At 37.8% G+C, this 23,099-nt stretch overlaps 1 protein-coding gene across 5 annotated transcripts; it reads left to right on the top strand.

The window, feature by feature from the left end:
- Positions 1 to 3,819: 3,819 nt before the first annotated feature.
- Positions 3,820 to 21,795, top strand: C4H3orf33 (chromosome 4 C3orf33 homolog). Of its 5 annotated transcripts, XM_073803820.1 has the most exons (7): positions 3,961 to 3,976; positions 5,802 to 5,861; positions 7,486 to 7,539; positions 10,325 to 10,402; positions 13,322 to 13,469; positions 18,549 to 18,709; positions 20,990 to 21,795. In XM_073803820.1, exons 4-7 carry the CDS (start codon positions 10,325 to 10,327, stop codon positions 21,389 to 21,391), a joined length of 789 nt encoding a protein of 262 aa, XP_073659921.1. In that variant the 5' UTR covers positions 3,961 to 3,976; positions 5,802 to 5,861; positions 7,486 to 7,539; the 3' UTR covers positions 21,392 to 21,795. The 5 variants fall into 5 exon arrangements, with proteins under 5 accessions (XP_019801865.1, XP_004317656.1, XP_019801863.1 ...); XM_019946306.3 differs by lacking the exon at positions 7,486 to 7,539 and having other exon boundaries at positions 3,820 to 3,976; XM_019946304.3 differs by lacking the exon at positions 7,486 to 7,539 and having other exon boundaries at positions 3,846 to 4,002.
- Positions 21,796 to 23,099: the final 1,304 nt, after the last annotated feature.

The following is a 23,099-nucleotide window of genomic DNA, read 5'->3' as shown; positions in this document are numbered from 1 at the left end:
CTACAAGTGACATTATTTCATTCTTTTTTATGGCTGAGTAGTATTCCATTGTATATATATGAACCACAACTTCTTTATCCATTCATCTGTTGATGGACATTTAGGTTGCTTCCATGCCTTGGCTATTGTAAATAGTGCTGCAGTGAACATTGGGGTGCATGTATCTTTTCCAAGTATGGTTTTCTCTGGATATATGCCCAGGAGTGGGATTGCTTGATCGTATGGTAGCTCTATTTTCAGTTTTTTAAGGAACCTGCATACTGTTCGACATAGTGGCTGCACCAATTTACATTCCTACCAACAGTGTAGGAGGGTCCCCTTTTCTCCACACCAAAAGTAGAGTGTTTTTTAAAAATTCATTTCTTTTCAGTCCTCAAATTTTTTTAAAATTGCTAATCAGATACTGCCCACACTGAGATTGATGTATATATACATGGACCATAAGGTATATATATAGTCGGAGAATGCAAAAGCTAAGATTTTGCAGGCTATAAGCATTGGTTTATTAGTGATGTTTTTCTTTTCTTTTTTGCCAATTTCTAATAAAATGAAATTGGAGGGGAGATCAGTTAAAGGCCTTCAGAATAGACAGAGACCAAACTAGAATAGTAGTATTAAAGAGGAAATGGATTCCAGTGATTGTGAAGGTGAATTGCAAGGACAGTTGGATACTATAGGAAGCAAGGACATGAACTTTTGAGTGTAGATGATGTAGGAAATGTGGATGGGGGAGCAACTTTGAAAGAGAAGGCAGTTTTAATCAAAAGATGGTAGTATGAGTGCAAATAGGGACTTGTTTCGAACATTTTTTTCCGAAGGAATTGAGACTTGAGCATTCTCTTGAGTTCAGTGAGTGAGCCAGGGAAATGAACCCATTAAGGATGCAAAGGAGAAAGGGGGAAATTTGCAGGACAAAGTTCTGGAGAAGGCAGGATGAAGATCATAGTTTTCTTTTTAAAAATTAACATTTATTACTGTAAAAATATCTAATGGTACATCCTCTTCATTATTCCAGTCCTGATAAAAATAAGAAAAAAAAAATGAGTTGGAATTTTGTTATCAAAACTCATACTCCTCATGGTGAATATCATACTATTTTTTGAGGTGCTTATCAGTCTAGGATTGTGCAATAGCCTTCTGATGGTTCTTCTTACTCTCAGTTCTAATATGTGTATATTCCTCACTACAGATATTATAGTGTTCTTCCAAAATGCAATCAGAAATTATGAAATCTTCTTTAGAGTAAATTGTTTCCCCTAAGTGATAAAATCCATATTATCTTCATGATCTTGTCACATTTTCCAGCAGTCTCTGTTCACTGCATAATCTACATACCAACCGCAGTAAGAGAATTCCTGATTTCTTTTATTTGAGGTAGACAAAGTAAATCTCTGTTCTTGGCCAACAAAAGAGCTCAATAAAATAAATATGGTTCTACCGCAAAGACTAAAATTAGGAATATATATTAATATATTAAAGATTTTGTCTGTATATAATTTGCAATGATCTGCCAGAAATTCCTTACATAGACTTAATTGCCAGATTAATGCCCTGAAGTGAAAGTAAACGGTGCATGTACATATAATAAGAGCTAAGGACTGTAGTGATAACCCCAGGAGGCAAACATTTCAGAGTTTTACTACCTCATTTCCTGATTTCAGAAGCCAAGGATAGAAACTGGGGGGTTTTTGTAAGTGGTCCCATTCAGTTTTTTTCCCCTTTTTCTTTGGATTCTAGGAACATTCACTTTAATATCTAGTTGATTTTTTAAAAATCTAATTGTACCTAGTTAATATCAAACTTTCCTCAATAAATCATTATAGACACAGTCTTTGTGTCCATGGTATTGTGGGCAATTCAGGGATGGGCAGAGAATCTAAGTGTGCCTTTTTCTGCCTACCTCTCTACTCGCCTAAGCAACATATCCAGTGAGTTCTCAGAGGTCACCAGCAGTAAAAGGAGCAGGGTTCCTTGGTGGAGCTACCCCAGGAGAATGTTAAATTGCTGGTTAATCTGCAGAAATCCTGGGGCAGGCACTATACTTCTCACATCAATGGCTAGTGGGATGATGCTGAAATATTATTGAGAAGGACCTTTTGAGAAGTCTTAGAGACACCCAGGTGGCTTATATCTGGGGTACAGAAAAAAAGACTGGATGGAAAGTAGGGAGAACAGACTAGTTATCTTCAACTAGGACAGTGAGAGTGGGAGCAGAAAGGAGTTAAGAGATACAGGACATTGGAAAAGCAAAGGAAGCAGAATTAGGCACATAATTGCCCATAATCTTATTTTTTCATTTATTAACTAAAGCTATTCAAAATCTATTAATATACAGAACTTTTGTTTTTACTTGAAATAGTGATTAAAGATTTTGGTTGTAGTGTATCTTTTTTTGGATTTTCCCCAATATCATTTGGGTTGTACCATCACTGGAAATTTATAAGGATTTATGTGATTTAGCTGATTGCCTTTGTGGGAGTCCTTGTTGTTAAGTGCACAGACTGAGCCAATTGTCTGAGTTGAATCCCAGCACTACGTCCCAGCTCACCACTTTTTGGCTGGGTGACCTTGGCTACTGGCTTAATCACTCTGTAAATACTTCCTCTTTAAAACTGAGATTAATAATAGTGTCTACTTCATGAAGTTGCTATGAGGATCAAAGGTGTTAATATATGAAAAGTATTTAGGACAGCGCCTGGCACATAGTAAGCAAGATCTAAGTGTTAGCTATTGTATTTACTTTGCATTGACTATAGTACTCAGACAATACATTCCTTGAAGCAATCCTTATAATATGTGTTATTAGGAATACAGCATACTCTATTTTGACTTTTAAAGGGAATATATGCATACGGTAAAACAAAACTGTCCAATATGGTAGCCACTAGCCAGTTGTGATGATGTAAATTAATCAAAATTAATAAAATTAAAAATTCAATTCCTTAGTTGCACTAGCTACATCTCAAGCACACAATAGCCACATGTGGCTATTACCTATGAAACTGGACAGTGCAGATACAGAACATTTCTGTCTTTGCAAAATGTTCTGTTAGAGCCGGCAGATAGTGAAACCTCCCTCCCATTCCTACCCCCAAATCCTTCCTCCCAGGGGTAATCCCTGTTACAGGTTTCTTGCACAGCTTTTCATGGTTCAGACACACAATTTTTTTTACATAAATATTATATAATTTGCACTGTACTGTGACTTATTTTTGTTTGTTTTAAAATACACTAACTGTATTGATTTTTTATTGATATATAATTGACATAACACTTCCTAGTTTTAGGTGTACACCATAATGATTTGATATAAGCATATATTGCAAAATGATTACCGCAATAAGTTAATATCCATGTATTGATTTTTGGAATATGTCAGCTCCCTACATTTAATCAATTAACAGTTCAAAGATTTAGAGCATATTTGGCTTAGGAAGCAACAATTCAACTATAAGAAATACGCATCTTGTTATATTTGGTAGCAGGTGTAAGGAATGATCTACTTCAGTTTTCTTTCTTGTGTGGCACATGCTACCCACAGATGTGAGTTAAGCGAGTTGAAAGTGATCATCTCCCATCAGCATGGCCAGGAATTCTGCAGCTCCTGTCCCCGTATCACAGAGAGCTCCTGCGCTGTGGGAAAACCCTGCATAAATGCTGGGGTCACTGTGAAGATATCTCATTATGGGTTGGGAGGCCTGCCCCTGGCCACTCCTAGGCTGCGGAGAAGGGGACCCGGCGGTCCGCTTGGACGGCTTCCCCTCCAGCCGGAGGAACGCGAACACGTTCGCCCTCTCGCGGAGAGCGGCGCCCCCTGTCGCCCGGTCAAAGAGGCGGCGCGGGCTCGCGGGAGGCTGGGAACATGGCGGGGAGGCCCGCGGCCACCGGCACCCCGCCGCCGGACCGGGACCGAGCGGCGCCCAATGTGGTGGCGTGGATCTCGCAATGGGCAGACGACCACCTGCGTCTCGTCCGGGTACCGCAGACCCGCCGGCCGGGCAGGTGGTGGGCGCGGGCCTGAGGGAGACGCGTCCTGGGGAGGCCCGGGCAGCGGACCCGCCGGGCCGGGGAGGCATGGAAGGCCGCGGGGGAGCAGCTCGGGGGCCGCCCGGTCAGGGCAGCGTGTGCGGGGCCGCGGGGGCGGTTGGGAAGGGCCGGGCAGACACCAAAGCAGGGCATGTAACTCCATAGGCCTGGGGAGAATGGAGGAGTTCATTTCTTTAATGCAGTGAGAGGCCATTGGAGTTCCAACAAAGGGCGGGGGCGGGGGGGAGGGAGGCTGCACTTTCGGCGACTAGGCAAGAGAGGATTGTGGTGATTCCTTTCTTTCTAACAAAGAGAGGAATAAAGGGGGCTGCCTGCTTCGTGAATGGTGTTGGAAATTGCTGATATAGAGGAGTTGGGATAAATGAATTGTTAGGGAAATCTAGGGAGCTTTTTGCACGTGTGAACTTGAGGATGCCTATGAGACCTCTAGATGGAGATGAGTGAACTTGAAGATGATCATTAGACTTCTAAACGTAGCTGTAGATGTTCTAGGCAACTGGAGACAGGAGTCATGTATTGAAGGGAAATCAGAACTGGGCATATAACTTTGGGAATGGGCTGCATAAACCTTGAGTAGTATTTAAAGCTTGGATGACGTCTTGGAGCCAGTCAGAAAAGCTCCTGAAGAAGCCCTAGAACTGAGACCTGGGGGCCTCTCTAACATTAGAATTTGGGGCCTGAAAAGGATGTCAGCAAAGACTAGGAAGGAACAGACAGGGAGGAGGAGGAAAATCAGGAAAACCAGGTGTCCTGGAAGCCAAGTGAAGAGTATGTGTTCAGATGGAGTGATTAACTTTGTTGAATTCTGCTGGGAAATTGAGTAGGATCATCAGCTTTGCAAATACTTTGCAGCCAAGCAGCACAAGAGCCAGGACCATGTCTGTTTTCACTCACCAGTGCAGCTCAGTCCTTAGAGTAGTAAATACCACTTAGTAAGTGCTAGATAAATATTTGTAGCATTAATGCAATATATATATGTGAATATGCACACACATATATGTTAATTGACAAGACCTTGGCTCTTCCAGTTAAGCAGGAAGAGATGCATTGGTTATTACAAATTAAAAAATAACCTCATCAGTATTGGGGAGGAAACAGTGTTAAGTTAGCAAGCACATGGATAGTTCATTCCAAATAATCCAATCACAGAATGTACCCTTGTGTATATTTTCAACTTCATCTCTTATATGCTTAGTTGTATTTATTGAAGGAAAGCATGTTAGATTACCACTGTTGAGGGAATTACAGTATCCTTATTAAATTAATTAAACTCCTTTAGGTCTGTTTCAGTTTAAACGAAGCACTTCAAAGGTATCGCTAAGTTTTTCCCAACTGTTTGCAACATGTATTTCCCAAGTGCTATATTTTAAGGTTTTGGTGATAAAGTTTTCTACCAGATACTTAAATTCTGCCTGCAGACTCAGGGTTATGGAGTTCCTGTGGGTCTTGCAGAAGAAGTAAGTATTAGACTAATTCATGCATTCAGGGAACTCATGGTTAAAGCAATACAATCAATAGAGAGCAGTACCATGTTATGTATATAATTACTGTGTGTGCCAGTTTGGTTGGAGAAAAAGGGGAAGATTAATGGGCGGGTGGGCAGTTAGTTTTTTTGGAAGAAGTGGACCTTTAGTTGAAGGATATGCCTTATTTGGGCAGTTAGGTACAGAGAGGATTTTTTTTTCTGCCTTCTAATTAGTACTTTCACTATTGTGAATAATAATTAGGATTAATCATTAAATCTCTTTTTGCAGAACATCAGCACCGTAATGGCCATAGCTGGAGTAATGTTACTTCTAAGAAGTGTTCGACTGGTAAGTTAAAAAAATGAAGAAGACATTATGATAAGCACCAGACAGTTAATTTTTCTCACTTCAAACGAGAAAGATGATATCTCAAGCAGTGTATCATTTTGTTATTCATATTAGAAGCTTTTAAATAGTATTTTAGAACAATGAACATATTTTAAGATGTTGGTTTAAAAGTAACACATCCACAGGATTTTATGGAAAGTAATTGCACAGCCTGTATTTCCATAATCATTTTTCTTCCTGCTTAAAAAGGAATCTGAAAAGGATTTAATTTGCTAGAATGGTGTAACCACTAAATTTGCATTTCAGATGTTGAAAACAGTCAAAAGTGTTTCCTATGGTGGTATTAAATTTAAATCGCCGTTGAATTATGTCCCTTAGAACTAAATAATTTATGCTTTCATTTAGTGTATTTTTTTGCCCTTTCAATAATGTATTAGTAATAGACATTGTGGAAATCCATTTGATAATTCAAGATTTACAAGTATTTTTTTAATACACTTCATTGTTATCATAGGATGTAATTTCAGTGTCATGTTCAGTGTCAGTGTCATGTGTCATCCAACTGTGATGGATATATTGCTTCTATATATATTTATTTCCTACACTTATCTCTATATTGTTTTGTATTATCATTGACTACACCCCATTACTTTATCATACTATATCTTTTCCAACTGTTGCCTTTTCACCCAGACACCAATTTCAAAACTTCTGTCTCTTTTCCCTTCTTTTTGTTTTAGTGCCTTGCACTCATCTTTTTAAACTGAGAGGTAATTGACATACAGTGAAAGTATAAGTTTAAGATGTACAGCATAATGATTTGACTTACATACCTCATGAAATGATCACCACAGTAAATTTAGTGAACATCCATCATCTCATATAGATATAAAATTAAATAAATAGAAAAAAATTTTTTTTCCTTGTGGTGAGAAGTCTTAGAATTTCCTCTCAACCACTTTCATAGATAACTTACAGCAGTGTTCATTATATTAATCATGTTGAACATTACATCCCTAGTATTTGTTTATCTTATAACTAGAAGTTTGTACCTTCCAAGTTACCCACCTCTCCTAACCACAAATCTGATCTTTTTCTATGAGTTTGTTTTTGAAGTAAAATTGACCTACAACACTGGGTTACTTCCTGTTACACAATGTAGTGATTTGATATTTCAATACATTTCAAAATGATCACCACGAGTCTAGTTACCATGTCACCATACAAAGATATTGCATAATTACTGACTAAATTCCCCATGCTGTACACGTCATACCTGTGACTCATTTATTTTGTAACTAGAAGTTTATCTCCTAGTCCTATCTCCCTTACCTATTTCTTTCCTTCCCTCACTCCCTTCCCCTCTGGCAACCACCTGTTTGTTCTCTGTATGTATGACTGTGTTTCTGTTTTGTTGCATTTGTTCATTTATGTTTCAGAGTCCACGTATAAGTGAAATCATACAGTATTTGTCTTTCTCTGTCTGACTTATTCATTTAGCATAATACCCTCTAGATCCATCCATGTTGTTGCAAGTGGCAAGATTCCATTCTTTTTATGGCTGAGTAATATTCCATTGTATATATACATACCACATCTTCTTTATCCATTCATCTATCGATAGGCATTTAGGTTGCTTCCATATCTTGGCCACTGTAAATGATGCTGCAGTGAACATGTGAGTACATATATCTTTTCAAATCAGTGTTTTTGTTTTCTTTGGACAAATACCCAGGAGTGGAATTGCTCAATTATATGGTAGTTGTATTTTTAATTTTTTGAGGAACCTCCATACTGTTCTGCATAGTGGCAAAACCAATTTATATTCCCACCAACAGTTCACAAGGGTTCCCTTTTCTCCACATCCTCACCAACACTTGTTATTTGTTGTCTTTATGATAATAGCCATTCGGACAAGTGTGAGGTGATATCTCATTGTGGTTTTGATTTGCATTTCCCTGATGATTAGTGATGTAGAGCATCTTTTCGTGTGCCTGTTGACCATCTGTATACCTTCTTTGGAAAAATATATCTTTAGGTCTTCTGCCCATATTTTAATTGGGTTGTTTGTTTTTTTGATGCTGAATTGTATAACTTCTGTGTATATTTTGGAAATTAAGCTCTTATTGGATATATCACTTGTAAATATCTTCTCGAATTCAGTAAGCTGCCTATTTGTTTTGTTGACAGTTTCCTTCACTGTGCAAAAGCTTTTTAGTTTGATGTCCGATTTGTTTATTTTCACTTTTGTTTCCTTTGCCTGAGGAGGCATATCCAAAAAAGTACTAATAAGACTGATGGCAAAGAGCATACTGCCTGTGTTTTATTCTAGAAGGTTTATGGTTTCAGGCCTTACGTTTAAGTCTTTAATCCATTTTGAATTTATTTTTGTGCATGGAGTGTAGTCCAGTTTCACTCTTTGACATGTAGCTGTCCGGTTTTCCCAGCACCATTTATTGAAGGGGCTGTCTTTTTTGGGGTGGGGGGGCCTGAGCTCATTTTTAACCTTATATTTAATAGGCTCTTTCTTATAACACCTCCATGATTTTGTAAGTCATTCATTTTTAGCCTATGTATATTCTTCTAGAATGGAGCTTTTGAAACTTTAGTTCTTTTCGTTCTACTTTTTTCATTTTCTTATATCTCTACATTCCATGACATATCTGTATTTTGAAGTTTCCAAAATTGCCAAAATATTAAATTATCTGATTAAGAGTTAAGGGGAAAATAGTGCTGAGGGATCATTTCTCTTATTAGCCCTTAAAAAAACACATGAATCAATTAGAGATCATTGTAAGTTTTTCGTTATTTTTAGTATATAGTTCAGTACTTCACTTTGGTAATATTAAAAGTAGCGTGTGACGGACTTCCCTGGTGGCGCAGTGGTTGAGAGTCCGCCTGCCGGTGCAGGGGACATGGGTTTGTGCCCTGGTCCGGGAAGATCCCACATGCCGCGGAGCGGCTGGGCCCATGGGACGTGGCCGCTGGGCCTGCGCGTCCGGAGCCTGTGCTTCGCAACGAGAGAGGCCACAACAGTGAGGCCCGCGTACCGCAAAAAAAAAAAAAAGCAGAGTGTGTTACTGTTTATTATGTTCACTTTTATTCTCACTGACTTTAATTCTTTTTTTTTTTTCTCATTGACTTTCATGTCCTAATCCTGCTTATGTTAGGTACGTCATTGACTTATGCAAGTTATTCAATGATATATATATATATATATATATAGTTATGACGTTATTTATTTTAGACTTAAGTTTGGTGTCTTTTTCTTAGATTTTATGGTTTTTGATAATAGCGATGAGAAGAGCAGACTAAGGAAGAGAAAAAGAACATTGGAACATTAGGAGATAAAAAACTCTGTTATAGAACAGTTGGAGATGTTTAGCTAGAAATAAGAGAAACCCCAATCAACAGTGGCTTAACCAATTAAAAAGCTGATTTTTCTCATGTCACAAGAAGTTTGGAGGTTAGAGGCTGCTAGCATTGCTTCCCCGACTCAGTAACATAGAATTTAGGTCTGTCTGATTTTCCTTGCCTTTCCTCATGGCACAGATGGCTGCTATAGCAGGCTGCTCAAGGCAGGAGGAGAGGAAAAAGGAAGGAAGGTGCAAGCCGCATCTTTTCCTTTTGTGCAAAAAGCAAAAATGTTCCTGGAAGCCCTCTGTAGACCTTTGCTCACATCCTTTTATCACATGGCCACCTTTAGCTGGGGAAAGTAGGCTGGGCAAGTGGCCGTTTGGCTTTTCCACCCCATACAGAGCATGTTGGCAAGGGAGAATGGGTTTGGGAATGGATGTTGCATTGATATCTTGCCACAAGGAGCCTTGATAATTCCTCTCCAGCTTTCTCTTTGGGTTGCTGGTTTTCTCTCCTTCTTCTTCCCTTTGAGAGTTTATCAGTTTCTCATATTCTTTCAGTTACAGATTGACAATTCCAAATTTCGTATTTAAAAAATAAAAAAGATTATTAAGTTTGGTACTGTGCTGAGCCCTTTATATATATAATTTCATTTAATAGGTAAAATAATTCTGTGATAGAGGTATTCTTATGCCTAACTTTTATAGATGAGGAGATGGATGGTCAGAGAAATAACTCTGACAAGATCATCCGGCTAGTACATGGCAGAACTGGATTTCATATGACATCTTCCTGAATTTAAAACCCTTATTATTTTCTCTTCACTGCGATGCTTCCAGCTTTTGTCTGTTTGCCTTTAGGACTGCCCTTCACCCTCTGAAGCTTGGGCATAGCACCCTTGTTAGTGGGATCATCTTTCTGCCTGCTCCGGAGAGCAGGCTGTGTTTATCACAAACTCAGGATTTTTTTGTTGAAAGATGTCTTCCTCAGGTGTTCCTATCCTTTCCATTTTGACCCTTTAGCACTTACACTTTATATTAAACCTATTCATGTGTTGCTCTATAGTTGTATTCTGGTTTTATGCATATTGTCTTTTCCTCTTCCAGATGATGCGTTCTGTGTCACAGAAATGCTGCACTGAACTTTTGGCTGTTGAGGGATTATTGGATTCCTCCCATCATGAGGTAGATGCAGTGGGATCTGCCTTTAGAGGTTCTTCACATAGACTGTGAGCTTCGTGAAAGTAGAACATTGGGTTCTACGTTTTTCCATTTCCTCCCCTAGCTCCTTAATAACTTCCAAAACTCCAAACATCAGGGCACACTTTTGCCCTTTTATGTGTATCCTTTAATGAAAACACCTCAGAATTTAAAGGATGGACCTGTAGTAGTTGAAGACATCTTTAATGTCCCTCTCTACTCCTTCTAAGTCTTGCTTCCTTGGGCAAAATACTCTTGGTTTTCTCAGGTGATGTAGTTTCCAGGCTCTTTCCCATCTTTTTTCTCCTCTTCTGGCTTTGTTCCAGTTCGATGAAGTCTTTTATGAAATATGACACCCAGAACAGCCAGATAGATTCCACTTAGAGCCTGATTTAGAGTATTCGCTCCCTCACCTCTCTTGTTCTGGATCCTGCTTCTAATAATGTTGCTTTGGGTGGAACTTTGCAGAGGGGAGTTGTGGGGGGGCTGGGCAAAGAGGAGAGGGAGTTTGCACTTTTTGTTTTTGGCAGCCTTGTCACATTTTCACTCATCTTGAGTTCACAATTAACTAAAACCTGTAAATCTTTTCCATATATGCTGCTTTATTCTCTTCTATCCTTTAGTTTGGGAGGATACAGGGGCAGACTTTTATGTTGTAGCCATTCATTCTAATTGTCAGGATCTTTTTTTTTTTTTTTTTTTTTTTTTTTGGGTTACGCGGGCCTCTCACTGTTGTGGCCTCTCCTGTTGCAGAGCACAGGCTCCAGATGCGCAGGCTCAGCGGCCATGGCTCACGGGCCCAGCCGCTCAGCGGCATGTGGGATCTTCCCGGACCAGGGCACAAACCCATGTCCCCTGCATCGGCAGGCGGACTCTCAACCACTGCGCCACCAGGGAAGCCCTGTCAGGATCTTTTAAAATACTAACTCCGACTTAGTATTCATGCCCTTCCAAGCATCAGACCTGCTGATGTTCGATCCTTACGCTCTCATTCAAGTCACTGGTGAGTGTATTAAACAGGAGAGGATCCAGGTCAGAGCCCTGTGGCTTACTCCTAGAGTTCCCCTCCCATTGACATTAACTCATCAGTGCTACCCTAGGGATGTCACAGAACCATATTGGGAGCCATCTATGTGGATGTTTAGCCCATATTTCTGTGTCTTTCCCATAAACTTTTCATAGACAACTTCTGTCAGGTGACTCACTCAAACTTTTCATGTGTGTTTGATTTAGGATTTCTCTTCCCTTTTGTTTATGTTCTGCATATTCCACATTCTTGAATGAATGCTGACAATGCATACCTTCAGAATCTTTTTCCTCACAGTGTTTTCCCCAGAAAAAGCAGTCACCTCCTTTTTATCTAGATTCACCAGTTGTTAACATTTTTGCCATGGTTGTGCTTTCTCTCTCTCCCTCAGTGAAACCATTTGAAAGCAAGTTGCAGACATGATGGAACTTGTCCCATAAGGACTTCATAGTGTACTTCCTAAGAGCAGGGATATTTTCCTACATAGTCACATTAATATCACAGCTAATAAATTTAATATTTTTGCAGTAATATCTAAAATCCAGTTCATATTCATATTTATCTTCTGAAAATATCCTTTGTAGCTGTTTTTTCCCCAGTCTAAGGTTCAGCCCAGGATCACACACTGTATTTAGTTGTCATGTCTCTTTAGTCTCCTTTAATCTAGACTTTTATCCCACTTTATGTTTAATTTTTGTCTGTCATGACACTGCCATTTTTGAAGAGCCCAAGCCACTTGTCTTAGAGAATGTCCCACAGTCTAGATTTGTGTTTCCTTGGTAGATTTAGTGTGAACAAGAAGGTGACGGTGTATACTGCTTCCTGTTGTGCCGCATCAGGAGACTCACAGTGTCCGTCTGTCCTAGAACGTTATCACATCTAAGATAATTAATAACCCCTTAGCATCATCTAATACCTAGACCATATTAAGAGTTCCTTGATTGTCTCAGTGGTGTCTTTTTTCAATAGATGATCTGTTCGAATCAGGATTCAAATGGTCCATATATTGCGTTTGTTTGTTATATCTCTTATGACTCATTTATTTTATAACAGTCTAGAACCCCACCCCCATTTTTTCCCCTTTACGCCATTGATTTGTTAGAGTAACCAAGTCATTTATCCCATTTTTAACGTTCCACATTCTGGATTTGTCTGCTACAATATTTTTCTTGTTTGAAAAAAATTTTTTTTAATGTTTAGACCAACTTCACTATCTTAGGAAGTAAGATAGTATCTATCTTACTATCCTTCTGCCTGTATGAGGTTCTCACCCAGCCATGATTATGAGTTAAGGTTATCTCTATAGTACTGTTAATATGGAAGACACAGGTATAAAATGTTGACTAACTCCAAGGTGTTAGGTATTTAAATAAATTCCTAATGTTGGCCTTTTGGGAGGGGCCTTTTTCTCCTATGAGATAAAAAACAAGGGAAAAAACCTTGTTGATTAGTAGTCAAATTTAACTTGCCTCAGTTTTGGTTAGGTTCTCCCAGCAGTACCTGCATGAATAGATGGTACATCTATAGTGTAGGATAGTGACTCTTTAGCCAGATTTGTGTGGTACCATGTTTAGACTCACTGCTTTTTGATGGATTGTGTCATATTTCGAGGATGTAGGCTTTTAGAAATTAGGAGTCTGTTTAATGTTCTCTATAGAGTAGCTTGAAATAGTAAAATAATGACTAAATATTTCTAAATAATGTTCCCATAAACACTTTGTGTTAAATCTTATTAAAATTTTAATATAAAATTAAGAACCAAATTAAAAATTTCCAGTGGTTATATCTTCTTTAAAATGTTTAGAGAATTTGACATGCTTAATTTTAATATGAAAATGGTAGTAAAATGTTATATTTTTCTCCTTGTAAATCAACAGACATCAAAATTCACAAGTCCTTCAGATATTCCAGTAGAATTTATAAGAAGGAATGTTAAACTACGAGGACGACTACGCCGAATAACCGAGAATGGTTTAGAGATTGAACATATTCCCATTACTTTACCTATTATATCTTCATGGAGAAGTAAGTAAGGTGCAAAAATAATAACACTAAATAACTATTTTAATGTTCCTTTATTAGAAGTTATTTTAAAAATAGCAAAAAAAAGTCATTTTAATTTTTAGTAACTTTCCATTGTCTATGAGGGAAAGTCCAAATTCTTGACTTACATACAAGAACTATTTAATTTGGCTCTAGATTTCTTTTCTTCCTTCCCTCCTTTTCTCATTCAACCACTCAGTGGTTCATTCAGGCATTCAAGCATTTATTCCACAAATATTGAGCACATGTTATGTTCTAGGTCCTATGCTAGCCGTACGTGGGGAGTGAAATAAACAAGACCACTCTACCCCTTGGAGCTTATAGTACAGGTGGAAGATGGGCAACAGACAAATGAAAAATTGTCCTGAGAGCGCTGAAGAAGAGGGTCAGGGTATAGGATGAGAATTATAGGAGGTTGTATGAAGGGCGAACCTACATATATAGTAGTCAGAGAAGGCCTCACTGAGGAGTTGCTATTTAATCAGATACCCGAAGAATGGGAGGGGGCTGGCTAGGAAGAATATGTGTGGGGTTGAGTTGGCTCTTTTGGTAAGCACGTGAAGGCTCGTCTGGCCAGGGCATAGGGAAGAAGGGGACAAGAGACACCAAAGGAGGCTGGAGAGCTGGGCAGAGTCCATAGCTTTGCTGCTGCAATTCCCATTTCTCCCTGCTTCATGGCAAAGCCCCCAGCCACACAGACATGCCTGCTGCTTCCATGTGTTCTCATGCCCTGGGCATAGTTCTTTGCCCAGAGTGACTTGGCTCCTGTGGATTCTTTAGGATCTAGCTCAAATGTCAGCTCTTCTGTGAAGCTCTCCTTAACTCCCAAGCAGAATTAGCCTCTTTCTTTCCTGTCCCCCAAGCAATTTATACACACTGCAATTAAAGTACTGAAACACATTTTCCTGTAATTATATATCTAGGTTTATATTCTTCTATTAAACTGTGAGCCCCTGGTGGGCAGGGAACTTTTCTTATCTATCTCATTATTCACAGTCCCTAGAAAAATAATTGTTAGCCAGCAGAGACTTGGCAAAATTTGTCAAATGAATTAACTGAGTTATATTTAAAGATCTTCTTAATATTATTTTACTGTTTTGAAGAAAGGGATTCTTATTTCTTTAGCCTCAGATGAATGAATATCACTCTGTTCAATTAGATAGGGCTGCAAAGGAATAAGATTAATTTTTTTTCCCCAGACATACCTGAAATGATTGACTTCTTTAACAAATCAAACAGTATTTTTCCCTAAAGAAAGATACCTGAGATGTTTATTTGGCCATTTAATGGCCATTTAATGGCCATTTCAGCTCTAAGCATGGTTTATACTTCATAAGTCCTCTACCTTCTCAGTTGTTGTAATAATGCTACAATAATTTAAATCTCTCCTGTCTGAAATAGTGATGATTCTTTAGTGCTTAGACAGCAAGGTCATCACTTGTGATTGTCCAGGCTGTACATCGCACAACTTCAGGGATGGTATTCAGTGGGAATCTGCCCCAGAAGTCGAGCAATGCCACAGCACTCTAATTGCCATATACACATATTGTTATTAATGGGTTTCACATCAAATAAAAATGTTTATCAAGTTGGTACAAACAATCAAAATTTTAGAGCTGAAAGGAAACTTACTTTTCTCCCCCACTTATTTAAATATTTTCTATAGAAGTTAAAGGCCATGTATGAAGCCATCTACCTAACAGTTGATGAAATCAAAGGTAGAAAACAGATTTTCTGCTACCCAGTCCACAACTTTATGTATACAGATGCAAAAGTTAAAGAAACAGACATGTCTTATTCGTCCCAACAGATGATAACCAGTACAAATGTAACGGTAGTGTTAATACTTTTTGTAACTGACATAAATTGTTGATGTTAAAGAGATCATTTTGCATTTTCATTTGTTAAACCTGTTTACTTATAAAATGGTTGTAGAACTAGAAGGTTGCTTTCCAAGCACTATTTTGACTGATATAATAAGATGTTACAGCATAATCTTTTTCATTTAAAAATAGCTGTTAATTGAAAGCTCCTTATGTTCCTTTCACTATTTTTACTACCTGGCCTGTAAGATAGAGATGGACTTTTATTTTTTTTAATTTTTTTAATTAATTTATTTTTTTGGCTGCGTTGGTCTTTGTTGCTGCACACAGGGGCTACTCTTCGTTGCGGTACGCGGGCTTCTCATTGCGGTGGCTTCTCTTGTTGCGGAGCACAGGCTCGAGGTGCGCAGGCTTCAGTAGTTGCAGCACATGGGCTCAGAAGTTGTGGCACGTTGGCCCTAGAGCATGTGGGCTTCAGTAGCTGTGGTGCATGGGCTCAATAGTTGCAGCACGTGGGCTCTGGGGAGTGCGGGCTTCAGTAGTTGTGGTGCGTAGGCTCAGTAGTTGTGGTGCATGGGCTTAGTTGCTCTGCGGCATGTGGGATCTTCCTGGGCCAGGGATCGAACCCGTGTCCCCTGCATTGGCAGGAGGATTCTTAACCACGGCGCCACCAGGGAAGTCCCAGGGATGGGCTTTTGATTTTACTGTAAGGAAGGCTAGGATTCAGGCTCCCCAAGTTAAGGCCATTCTAACCAAAAAGATTTAGCTCAGAAAACTACATCAGAGTAGAGTCTGTGTGGTGTAGTAGAATGTGTATTGGCATGGAGAGCTTGTGTTCTATTTCTAGTTTTGGCTTATGGTTTCCACCACCATCAAAGAAGAGAATTATAATATTTCCAAGACTCCTTCCTCATGACTATTCTGTAATATCCCTTCCTTCCATGCTCTTATCTTTGGTGTGTATGATGAGGAGGCAAACACACACAGAGCTGAAAATTTTTATGAAGCGGAACTCTTAGGACACTTCATTTCTTCAATACATGTTTACTGAATGCCTGCTGTTTTGTCACAGTCTCAGTATATAGTGGCAAACAATGGATGTGATCCTACAGTAGTCACAAAACCTGCAGTCTAATGAGGATATTACTCAAAGCTGCTTCTATCCGGGGATGGTAAAAAATAATCTTTTTGACGTATGTGATACTCCTGTCTCGTGAAATTGTCCATTGTCATGAATTCACTTATAATGTTTTCTAAATTGAGGGTATAAATCAGTTATTTTTCTATCATGTACTACCTTTATAAAAACCTTAAGAATATTTAGTTATGAAGTTTCCGACCCATCTGATGGAACAGAAATATAGCAAACTCCTTAGTGGTGATTTGCTTCCATATTCATCTTACGTCTGCCGTTTTTTCCAGGTTCCCATGGTCTTTCCCTTACTTGACATACTCACTTCCTCTTCCTCCTCCTGCCTCTCTGTTCATTCTGCAAAACCCAAGTCCTGCTCTTGGGCTCTTCCACTGGAGCCCATGTTGCTGTCCCCTTATAACCTTTGGCATCATCTGTGTCATCCAATACAGTATGAATTAGGCTTTTTTAAAATATGTGCATAAAAGATTTGTTGAAGAGCTGGTAAGATAGAGGGATTCACATAAAGCTAAAATTAGACATCATAAGCATTAAAAGTTGCATCTCCTTTTTCAAAAAAATCTCAACTGTTTGGGCAAAAATATATGATGTATATAACTAACCTTATTCAGTAGATTAGTTCTTGGAAGATTTATTTTTAAATTTTTATTGGCCGCATCATATTTTAAATGCTTAATGGGGAATTGCTAATTTTAAAGGAATCCCAATGACCTTTTGTGAAGTGAAGAATTAGGACATTAATACTTCAGGTTGATAGTGTTGCCTTAGATTCATGTTTTTGGTCCCCAAAATTTTGGTCTTAAAGACTAGAGGATGTTTTATTGGAAGACAGCTGGTGTTGATGGCAGCATTAAAGGATTGAAGAGAGACCGCAGAATCTTCAAGCTTCCCTTAACTCATTACGTACCAATGATTTAAATTCATCTAGTCCTTATTATATGTTCTGCCTTAATCTAATTTGTGTATTTACTGTGTCACAGATTTTTCTAAGGACATAATCCTACTTACACCTTTTGATACTTATCTAACTGAAACTCTAGGACAGGTTTCAAGAACCCATGCCCTAAAGAAAATGTTTTTCTATCATCAAATAATATTGTGGCAAGCTTCTAGGATATCTTCCTGAACTCAAGTATTACTTTTTCCCTAGTAATTAAATGAACTTAACTTTATACTTTCAGCTACTTGTATAAGAGTTTAACATATGTTAAATGTATAATTTCTTTCAAAAAAAGTCATTAAGATTTTTTTTGTCAGCCATTATCCTTTATGGAAAGTTATAAACTTTTTCTGCAATAAAATCCTGTTATTAAAGTTTAATTGGTTAAAATTTTATCAAGAGTTTGCCCAGACTTTCTTATCACTATGTTACTTGGGTAATAAATTGATAAAATCCTGTCTGGAAGTCAGTTTTGTAAAATGTATATTAAAAAAAATAATGTTGATATTAATCAATATTTATTGAGATGGGAAAATATCCTCAGTACATTAAGTGAAAACGCAGTTTATACAGTCCTATTGGTCGTAGGAGCTTATATTATTGAACGACATATCTTGTAGCATTACGTGTATGTGTGCAGAGAAATAAATCTGGCAGATTTTTTTTTTTTTTTTGCGGTACGCGGGTCTCTCACTGCTGTGGCCTCTCCCGCCGCGGAGCACAGGCTCCAGACGCGCAGGCCCAGCGGCCACGTCCCACGGGCCCAGCCGCTCCGCGGCACGTGGGATCTTCCCAGACCGGGGCACGAACCCCTGTCCCCTGCGTCGGCAGGCAGACTCCCAACCACTGCGCCACCAGGGAAGCCCAAATCTGGCAGATTTTTTTAAAAAAGGTAAATTGGTTAAACCCCACATCCTGTTCTGGATCTTACTGAAATGAGTTTTTGAAATTTCCATCTGTTACATACTTGTATTGTTTTAAAAGACAGGTTGACTATAGAAATGAATGGATCTATATCTAGATGGTCTGGGTATTTATAAATAAACATAATATATCCAGTTGGTTTTTGGAGCCCATATGACTTTGGAATTTGCTTTTGCAATGTGGTATTAAAGCTAAAACTCTCTTCTACCTAACCCTTTTAGAAGAGCCGTGTGGTGCTTTGCTGGTTAAGTTGGCTGGAGTAGAACTCACTGAAACTGGGAAGGTGTGGTTACAAAAAGAGCTAAAACCTTCCCAAGTAGTATGGTTCCAACTTCTTGGAAAGGAGAATTCAGCACTCTTTTGCTACCTTTTAGTGAATAAGGTAAGTAGTGTGAAGAAATAACTAGCAATATTTTATTCTTATTATTTAATACATAAACTCGTCATTAATCAGAGCCTTGAATATATAATGAGACTGAATGTTTTTGTCTTTTTAAAGTACGACTCACAGTGATTATGTATAGAGAACTAGATGTTTCATATATAAATTTTGCTATAAAATTTGTTTATTATAGAAAATTATGTTTATTATAGAAAAAATAGAAAATTTAAAAAAAAGTTAAAAATCTTCGAATTATTATTGACTCTGGACATTGCCAGTTTAAGGAGTATCTTATACATTTATTTATGGACATTATATCACACTTGTCATTATAAACCACTTGTTGAGTGTGACTTGTCAACTGAAAATTGCAAAGAGCAAGGGTGTTTTCTGAAGGTAAATATTGCTCATTCTGGTCCAATACTTTGTAGATAGGTATGCCTTAACATATAAGTCTTTGAACTCTAAAAACATTGAGCATATTTAATACTACTGGGCATATTTAAATTGAGCCTATTTAAATACTATTGATGATCAGTAGTCAGTCATCTGAAGACATTGCCTCAGAGTTTCCTTACCTTTATGACTGGCCATTAGCCATTCTGTAACTGCGGATGCCTGAGAGCTTCATTACTGTTGCCCTGTCACTGTCTTGAGTCCTTCGATGTGCCTTATTCCAAATTTCTTTTGGTGGACGATTACTGAAAAAAGAACATGGAAAAATAAAATAGTTGAAATGTTATTATAACAGGATTAAGGGTAATTTTTCTTATTTTTAAAGTTCCTTATTATGTAACAAACAAGAATAATCTGAAGAGAAAAATAACCTCACATTAAAGTGATTAGAATTGTAACTATTTTAATTATTAAAGCTTTGTGAATTATTAATAGAACACCTAGTGAAATCCATTAATTTTTGCATGTCCAGATCCCATTCAGTTCTTTCAAAATAAGAATTATCCAATACTGATTGGTTGAAGCATCTTACACTTGACTAAGTTGATGATACAAAAGTATATAAAAGATCCCAAAGGCCTTACAAAAATATTAACTTCTCTTTTCAGTTGAGGAGTATATATTATTTATCCTCAAAACCCCCCTATGGAATCATTTTATTCCCATTTACAGGGGGGACTCCGGGTAACCAAGTAGAAGAACCGGTATTCAAGCCCAGCTCTTCCTGGCTTCTGAGCCCACACTTTACCTTATCTGTCTTTACCTTATACTCTTTCCTAGAAGGTGACCAAATTATGCTTTATGCAATTTCGGTAATTTACTTCTGTTGAATTTTACTGTAGTGTGAGGTTGAATTTTAATTATTTTTATTTTGGTTCAGCTCATTAAATTTAAAACATTGAGACAAATATGATAATCCCTTTAAAACTGTATTTCTTAGCCGCTTATCATCATGTACCAAAAGTTACTGCATTTAAAGGAACAAAAGGTTACTTTATTCCTTTATATAGTCTTAGAAAATGTTTCCTACTTTAAATTTTTAGTTTTCACATTAAAAAAATTTAACTGTGAATTACTTGTCTAATGAAGCTATAAAATTACTAATACTTTGTTAAAATTAACCTTGTTAAGTTAAAATCCCACAAGGACTATGGAAATAGCTAAGCAGGATCTCCTTTACACTGTAAATTAGCGAGAAAAAAAAAAATCCCATTTATCTGGTTTCATTAGGCAGTGAGGTATGAATGAAATTTCCTGAAGGGTGAAGATTCAAGGGCCAGGACTGTTTTTATGTTCATTATTTTATGGGACATCTTTTAAAAATGTATTTACATGCCAGTGCCTTCCTCAAACACTGGACTTCTGAACCTAAATTAACAGTTCAGTGATGATTCATTTCATTTTGCATTTGTCTACTTTTTAGTTTCGTTACTTTTCTTTGGTTTCTCTTTTGCTATGGCCTCCTGTCATTTTACCTATCTGGTGTGTGCTCCATTTCCCCTCCAAACGACAACAATAAAACCAAAAAATCCTTTTTGTGCTTTATTGCTTCTGCACATTTTTGGGTAGGAGACCAGTGAGCCTGTGGAGAACTATATGTTATAAAAGAGTGAATTGTCTTTGAGCAATGGTCTCTTCTAGTAATGAAATTCTTGGATTTAGCATTAACTGTTTTAAGCTCTTAAGGACCCTTTTGCATTTATATTTTTGACTTTTATTTGGAGGACTCAAGTTGCAGAATGACTGATTTTAAAGTAAATAAAGTGTTACAGGTATGCTAGTAACTTTATTAAATAATTGGCTTGTGTTATTTTTTTATTCAAGGGTAGATATTTTAGTGTGAGTCTGAATGAAGAAATTTTGAGAAGAGGCCTTGGCAAAACTGTTCTCGTTAAAGGGCTAAATTATGATTCTAAAATCTATTGGAGAATTCACAGAAACTTACTTAAAGCTGAATTAATAGCCTTAAAAAAAGGAGAAGGAATATGGAAGGAAGAATCTGAAAAAGAAACTTATTTGGAAAAATTCAAAGGCTCCTGGAGAGAAATATGGAAAAAAGACAGTTATTTAAAAAAAATTGGATCAGATTTCAACTTGAAAAAAGAAAGTTATTATGACAAATTTAGAAGGATTTATGAAACATGGAAAGAAAACATGAATAACTACTCCTTAATACTGAAGTTCAGAGAACTTCTGAGTCGCATACACTTTCGTAGAAAAGGATGAAATATTTCAAGAGATCTGGAGGTGACTTACTCCAAAAAGAATAAAATATAATGGATAAATATAATGAATATTTTTCATTGAGTTGAAATGGGAAATTTCCCCAAATGATCAAAGTTGCATTCTAATGTATTTAAATATTTAAGAGATGATTCTTATAAATGTAATATCAGAATAATTTAAATAAATTGTGATTAATGTAATGTCCTTTTAGGAAAAATGAAACGCTCTATAAAAAGTTATCAGGTTGAGGGTGATATACATGTAGTGATAATATATGAAGAGAGAGTTTAACTATTGGCCATTGTATTATTTTAGTCATTTTGGGCAGCCATATTTAACTTTTGTTTAAAGACAGTATTTGTTTACTTTTGATTACTTATAATAAAGGGACTCTTTATGCATCATGTCTGAGGCTGCTCTTTTCTCTCCACTACTTTATAACTGCTTGTGAATTTGAGGCAGAGCTACAAGAGAAGGTCACTTAGACCATTTTCTACTAGTAAAGAGTGACATGGGCTTCCCTGGTGGCTCAGTGGTTGAGAGTCTGCCTGCCGATGCAGGGGACATGGGTTCGCGCCCCGGTCCAGGAGGATCCCACATGCCGCCGAGCGGCTGGGCCCTGTGAGCCATGGCCGCTGAGCCTGCGCGTCTGGAGCCTGTGCTCCGCAACGGGAGAGGCCACAACAGTGAGAGGCCCGCGTACAGCAAAAAAAAAAAAAAAAAAAAGAGTGGCTTATTTCTACCTGTTGTTAGATGAGGGGGATAATCCTGAGGACAAAATCATGAATGAGCCGAGGATGGCAGCACACAGGATAAAAAGAATAGGGATGCCTTCTGACATTGTCGAGCCCCTAAGGGCTTGAACTCTCTTGCTTCCCAATTTCTTATTATGCAAGATAGTAAATTTCTTTATTTTTAAAGCCAGTTTTAGTTGGTTTGAGGATGTGATATACACACATACTTGCTGCTAAAATCTTCCTGACCGTATAAGCTTTTTTCACAACACCAGCAATAATCCACCCACAATGTCTCCAGAAGTTTTTCTTTTTTTATAATTATTTTATTTATTTATTTATTTATGGCTGCGTCGGGTCTTAGTTGCAGCACACGGGCTCTTTCTTGCAGTGTGCAGGCTTCTCTCTAGTTGAGGTGCGTGGGGTCAGTAGTTGTGACGTGTGAGCTTAGTTCCCCTGCAGCATTTGGGATCTTAGTTCCCTGACCAGGGATCGAACCTGTGTCCCCTGCATTGGAAGGCAGATTCTTTACCACTGGACCATCAGGGAAGACCCTCCAGAAGTTTTTCTTAACGATTTGTGATACTGACCAGTCAGAGGTATCATCTGGTCTAAATAGTTGACTCCTGTCAGAATCAGTAATATAGAATGAAAAGTTTACTGCTGCTACCTGATTAAAACAGGAAACTGCTGCTTTCCTGTTTAAAACATTGCAAAGTAGATTTCTCAACATTTCCTAATTAAACAACATTAATTTTTAGTGAGGTCTCAAATCTTCCAAAGATACTTTTTGTGTGTGTGACTTTATTTCATCATCTTTGGGGTAGGGTAGGAAGTTATGTGGTAGTTTTTATTCCCTGGGTCTAGTGCCTCAATAGCTTTTTGTTTTGTTTTAAGAGGATGTTTTATTTTTATTTAGAGATTTTAACAAGATTTTTATTTAAGGATGTTAATCTAGTTTTGTGGCAAGCTCT

Source organism: Tursiops truncatus, chromosome 4, assembly GCF_011762595.2.
Source record: "Tursiops truncatus isolate mTurTru1 chromosome 4, mTurTru1.mat.Y, whole genome shotgun sequence".
In the NCBI taxonomy this organism is placed as follows: Eukaryota; Metazoa; Chordata; class Mammalia; order Artiodactyla; family Delphinidae; genus Tursiops; species Tursiops truncatus.
The sequence above is the reverse complement of the archived record's forward strand: the minus strand, read 5'-3'. Positions and strand labels throughout refer to the sequence as shown.

Excerpts from the sequence above, each read along its gene's own strand:
- C4H3orf33 (XM_019946306.3), top strand. The coding sequence starts at position 3,863 with ATGGCGGGGAGGCCCGCGGCCACCGGCACCCCGCCGCCGGACCGGGAC. Across the intron at positions 10,403-13,321 it reads TGGATTCCTCCCATCATGAG|ACATCAAAATTCACAAGTCC; the intron begins GTAGATGCAGTG and ends GTAAATCAACAG. Across the intron at positions 18,710-20,989 it reads GCTACCTTTTAGTGAATAAG|GGTAGATATTTTAGTGTGAG; the intron begins GTAAGTAGTGTG and ends TTTTTATTCAAG.